The sequence below is a fragment of the Cynocephalus volans genome, chromosome 1, assembly GCF_027409185.1.
Source record: "Cynocephalus volans isolate mCynVol1 chromosome 1, mCynVol1.pri, whole genome shotgun sequence".
Classification (NCBI taxonomy): Eukaryota; Metazoa; Chordata; class Mammalia; order Dermoptera; family Cynocephalidae; genus Cynocephalus; species Cynocephalus volans.
This window is the reverse complement of record NC_084460.1, coordinates 178,151,225-178,156,779: the sequence shown is the minus strand read 5'-3', so window position 1 is coordinate 178,156,779 and position 5,555 is coordinate 178,151,225. Positions and strand designations below refer to the sequence as shown.

At 43.1% G+C, this 5,555-nt stretch overlaps 1 protein-coding gene across 2 annotated transcripts; it reads left to right on the top strand.

The window, feature by feature from the left end:
• The first annotated feature begins 933 nt into the window (after positions 1 to 933).
• LOC134371507 (keratin-associated protein 21-2-like) lies at positions 934 to 1,332 on the top strand. Of its 2 annotated transcripts, XM_063088310.1 has the most exons (2): positions 934 to 1,105; positions 1,262 to 1,332. In XM_063088310.1, exons 1-2 carry the CDS (start codon positions 934 to 936, stop codon positions 1,330 to 1,332), a joined length of 243 nt encoding a protein of 80 aa, XP_062944380.1. The 2 variants fall into 2 exon arrangements, with proteins under 2 accessions (XP_062944380.1, XP_062944371.1); XM_063088301.1 differs by having other exon boundaries at positions 934 to 1,332.
• Positions 1,333 to 5,555: the final 4,223 nt, after the last annotated feature.

The window sequence follows — 5,555 nt, the reverse complement described above, 5'->3', positions numbered from 1 at the left end:
AGATAAGACAAAAATGAGAATACTACTGTGAAGTCTGGGAGTATCACTCACCGATTGGCTTTACCCTTTATTGGGAAGCATGGATCTATAGCACCAATATGAGAGTCGTCCGAGTAAACCCACAGACAGTCTTGCATTGAACAATCGAACTTTCACAAAGATCTTGTTGATCTCAGGCCTGTTTCTCATTCGACGTGGACGCCTTTGGGTAAGTGTGTCTTTTCATATATAGGAGAAATGATACGTCTGTGTACATAACTGACCAGCAGGGGTTTCAGAAAGAAACAATTTTGTCCCAGAGAAAGCGAGAAAGTCATGATCTGCTTGGAAAAGGCGGGGATAGGCAAGCTTTCCTTCAGGGAGATGGAGAACATTTCAGGGCGTGGTTGTAGCATTTGGAAATACTCAATTTATTGCCCAAAGTCTATGCAAGTATGTTAGAGACATTTTGCTGGAAAAAGACAAAGTACGGAGGTAGGAGAAAATGGGAACCAACGTGCTGCTGCTGGTGATACTTTTAATAGTATTGAGTAGAGCTTCTTCTTCAGTAAGTGCTTTCAAAGACCTTGACAGTGCAGTGCGATAACGAAACACACATTTATAGATGAAACATGTTTTGGTGATGTGTTATGTCATGGTCATAAAATTCAATGATGGTTGTGTCAGCTTGGGTCCATCGAAAATGGATCCTTTTCTTTCAAGGCTTGAGAAAATTCCTGGGGAAGCAGGAAATCAATTATAAATCCCTAACAAAATGATTGCCCACAGAATGAGCTCATTTTAGGCAAATGGTTGTTAAATGAGAGAACAAAGCCCACGTGAGGGTTGACCTATTCATCCCAGTAAGTATATAAAGGTCCTGGAAGAGAGGACGACACTCACACTTCAGCAATATCCTCCTACCTCTTGACTGAAACCTCACCTCCTGACACGATGTGTGGCAACTACGGTGGAAACTCCTGTGGGGGCTGTGGCTCCGGCTGTGGCTGCGGTTGTGGATACGGCTCTGGCTGCGGATGTGGCTCTTGCAGTGGCTGTGGCTCTGACTGTGGATATGGCTCTGGCTGCGGCTCTGGCTGTGGATACGGCTCTGGCTGTGGATGTGGCCCCGGCTGTGGATACGGCTCTTGCGGTGGCTGTGGCTCTGGCTGTGGATACGGCTCTTGCGGTGGCTGTGGTTCTGGCAGTGGCTGTGGCTCTGGCTGTGGCTCCAACTGTGGATACGGCTCTGGCTGTGGATACGGCTCTAAATATGGACTAGGCTGTGGATATGGCTCTGGCTCCTGTGGCTACCGGCCACTTTGCTACAGAAAATACTATACCTCTTGCTGATTCCCATGACGGCAGATCCTTCTTGCCTCTGAAATGACCACTCCAAGTACAATGGCGGTAGAAATCCTCCCTATCCTTTCACTTCACTCCGAAGTAAGAATTGATTATTGTCTGCGGGGGACCTGATTTAATGTCGAAGGATCTGTCTTCAGCTGACGGTGACTGAGGGGTTTCATCACATCCCTGGAAACCAAAGATCTTATCCCGATCACTTTTCAAACATGAATCCCTACATCCTTTTCTCCGTCTTCGCACGTGGGGCTATGTGCAGAAGCCCAGGGAGGGCTATAGGATTGGAGTTACTAGAGTGGAACAACAAAAGCAGTTTCTGAATAAAAGGCTTTGTTTCCTGAGAAGTCCGGTCTCATGTGTATCAGGGTGACAATGGATTTCAGGATTTGTGGCCTGATGGAAAGCGGGGGGACCGAAACTTAATATAAAATAATTTGTTTTCTTTAACTCTTCGAATCCAAGTATTACCTCTTGCTCATAACTTGTCATTTATGAAGGTTAATTTGTTACGTATATAATGAAACGTGAACACAAATCTCACCCTCGAAATCTCATACCTTGCGTGAATAAAGGATTGGGATAGGGAGATCAATGGGAAAAGGAACCTAGTCTTGAGATGTAAGGCACAGGTCGAGAAGTGAGTGGCTGGAACCTGGGTTTGAGTCTTGGTAATCAAGAGGCAAGACTGCTAGTTTAATGTTACCACATTTTGCAAGAGGAGAAATGAGAAATCTTGGAGTCAGCAGATAAGGCTATTGCAGCTGCTCAAGGAAATCAGAAAGGACCTTGATCCTTCTCTCTCTCCTCCCATTCCTGTTCTCCCCCTTTTGCTGTGTGACTTTGTCCCTCATGGTTTCAAAGTGGGTGCGGTGTATGACCGACATCATGTTCATGGTCTGGGCAAGGAAGGAACAGAAGGATGGACAAATGGCCAAGAGCGTCAGGTCTCATTAAAAACCTTGTCAGTGTATGCGTGAAGGGAACACTTCCTGGAAGACTTTTGACCACCCGTCTTTGAACAGTAGTGTGTCATGTGGACGGTGTTCCCTGAAGAGGGTAAAACCAAAAGCGTTGTGGGCAGGGGTTGTGCTAGTCAGCCCCCAGTGTTCACCAAATCCTGATAGGTCTTGAATATCAGAGGTAAGAACCAGGTTTGAGAAAGCAAAATCTTTGGCACATGGAAGGATGTGTTTCCAAGAACACCAGCTTTGGCAGGGGCACAATCGATGTGCTCACAAAGCTTTTCCTTCCCTGTTCGTTTCACGTCATTGTTGGTCCACACAGGATGCTGTCTAGTTGCGAATGTTTATTTGCTATATTAACCTGTTAATTTTTCTCTACTCCTCTTATTTCCATTCTCAAGCCCATCCCTCATTCACGGCCATGCTGTAATTCATGGTATTTCATAGGTGGCCACCAACCCATTTCTTTCCATGAAAGTTCTGTGAGTGGTGGTCATTCTATTATGCATTTTCAATCTACATGAATGGTATTATTATGCACCTTTTCCTAAGAGTTTTTTTCTTCTCACAGCACGATTGTTGTTGAAAGATCCATCTGTGCCTCTGCATGCACATTTAGTCCATTCTTTCCGGTTGCCGCATGGTGCTCCGTGTGCTTCATACACGAGATGTTGCCCACTCTCTATGTCAGTGATGCACACTTGACCGCCCCCAGCTCCTCTTCTCCACATTTCCACAGTGAACACACGGCCCCTACGGACTTCTGTGAGATTGCGCCGAGTTTGGAACTGTTGGGAGAAACGGTGTGTGCACATGTAATTTTACCAAGTACTGCCGGGTTAGTCTCCAGAAGGTCTGTACTAGTCCAAACCCTAACACTGCAATTCTCGTGTCCTCACGTTACGTTCCCAAACTTGGCATGACCTAGCCTTTGAATGGTACTCGTTTAAGTAAAAAAGTGATTGACTCTTGTTATTTGAAGTTCTATTTCTCTAACCACTAATGAGTTTGGACATTTTTAATGACTTCTGATTATTCATTAACCTTTGTGTTTTTCTTTCCTATCTTTGGCATTGGTTTTCTTTCTAGTTTCTTCTTGATTTGTAGGAGTTGATTGTATGTGTTCGGACCTATTCTCTTTAGACTTTGAAAATATCTCCTACAATGTGATTTTCGTTCTTGTCCATAGTGTGCAGAACTGAACAAAAATTTTAACTGTATGCTTTGTGGTTCTTAAAATCTCTGAGTTAATCTATGCTTTGAGAATGTGGACTAAATTGATCCACACCGTTTGCTTCTCCGTTGAAATTTAGTGGTTCTGTAAGTAATGAACAATGGACCACGGAGGGTGAAATCTGGGCAACGCATATCGGAAGGATAGGGCTTAGAAAGTGCGAAGAAATGATGCCCATTTCTTGTATGTGCAAGAAGAGGAGCATTATGCTTGAGGGGAGCTTTGATGCGTTGCACGTGCTGTTAGAGTCGGTATTCCCTCATTTGTCAGATCTGTGTATAAGAGCAGCCCCAGAACCGGGCATGGAGAGAGATGAGACCAGCAAAGCATTTGTGGCAGACCTCATTGTCTTGGTGGTCAATTAGTGTGGTAACAGACAGGTTATATTTCATTTCATTTTTGCTTTTTATTGTGGCAAAACAAATATAGCATGAGAATTTCGATGTTAAGCATTTTTAAACATAGGAGTGCATGGACTTAATTCCATTTGCCATGCTGCATAACCACTACCTCTATCTATTTCTAAGCCATTTTTTGTCATCCTAAGTATAAATTGCGTACCTACTTACCCATCACTACTCATTATTCACTTTCCCTCATTTCTGGTAACCTCTAAGCTATGCCCGTCTCCGGAAGTGCTGTACCATATGTTTCACCTTAAAGAATTGTGACCTCTTGGTGGGGAGAACATTCAACATTCATTCTCTGTAGTTACTACTTGAAGTTATACAGTCATTGGTCATTGGCTGTAGTTCGCCCTTCCTTGCTCTTTAACACTAGAGCTCTTTGGATTTGTTCTGTTTTGTTTTGTTTTGTTTTTTCCGTAAAATTTGATTTTTCTACAATTGTGGGGAACAGTGTTGAGTATCAATATCTGTGGTACCATGTTGATGATCATATCAGCATAATTACCATATCGGTCATTTAAAATATGATCATTCCTTGTGGCTGTTATTCAATCTCTCGCTGACACTCCTCTCCCTCCCCTTTCCGTTTCCCACCTCTAGTAACCACAATTGTCTTCTCTCTTCCTGAAATTTCACGGTGTGACTGTGATTGCTGTGTGTTTCTCTTTCTTTCTTTGCTTGCTTCTCTCTCTCTTTCTTTTTCTCTTTCTCTCTCTGTTTTTCTCCTCTCCTTTCCGTTTATTTTGTGTTCCCATTATGAATGAGGTCCCGTTTTTCTCACCGTTTGCCTGGATTATTTGACTTAATGGAAACATCTCAAAGCGAATGGCAGAATTTCAGTCCCTTTTTTTGGCAGGGTGGTATTCCATTGTGCATATATACACATTGTCCTTACCCAGTCATGTGCTGATTTCCGCTTAGGTTGGTTCCAACTCTGAGCTGTTGTAAACATAACCGCAATAAACACGGGCCTGTACAAATCCTTTCAAAATGATGATAACCATTCTTTGTGATCTACACCCAGCAGTGGGGTTGCTGGACCTTTCCCCGTAATTCTGACTTGGCTGTATCCCATAGGTTTGCTAAGTTGTGCTTCTGACTTCAGTAGTTTCAGGAAATGTTTTGGTTTCCTTAGTCATCTCTTCTTTGACCCTGTGGTTGTTCAAAAGTATGTTGTTTAATTTCCAGACATTTGTCTAGTTTTCCAAGTTCTTCTAATTATTGATTTCCAGTTTGTTTCCATCATGGTCAGAAAGTATAGTTGATAGGAGTTTGATTTATGTGAAGTTGTTGGGACCTATTTGGTGGTCAAACATATAGTCGATTATAAATGTGCTGTTGGGTTCAGTGTGCATTCTGCAGCTGTTGGATGAAATGCTCTGTCTGTTAGGTCCATCTGGTGTATGGTGCTATAGAAATGCATGTGGGTTGCCTTATTGATTTTTCCTTCCCTATGATGTGTCCAATGCTGAGAGTGGGGTGTTCAAATCCCCAACTCTTATGGTGTCGGTGTCAATCTCTCCCTTTGATCTGATATTTGCTTTATATATTTGATTGCTCCAGTGTTGGGTGCATACCTATTTATAAGTGTTACATCCTCTTGCTGTA

What these genes read in the sequence shown, in the direction of transcription:
- LOC134371507 (XM_063088301.1), top strand. Translation starts at nt 934, where the DNA reads ATGTGTGGCAACTACGGTGGAAACTCCTGTGGGGGCTGTGGCTCCGGC.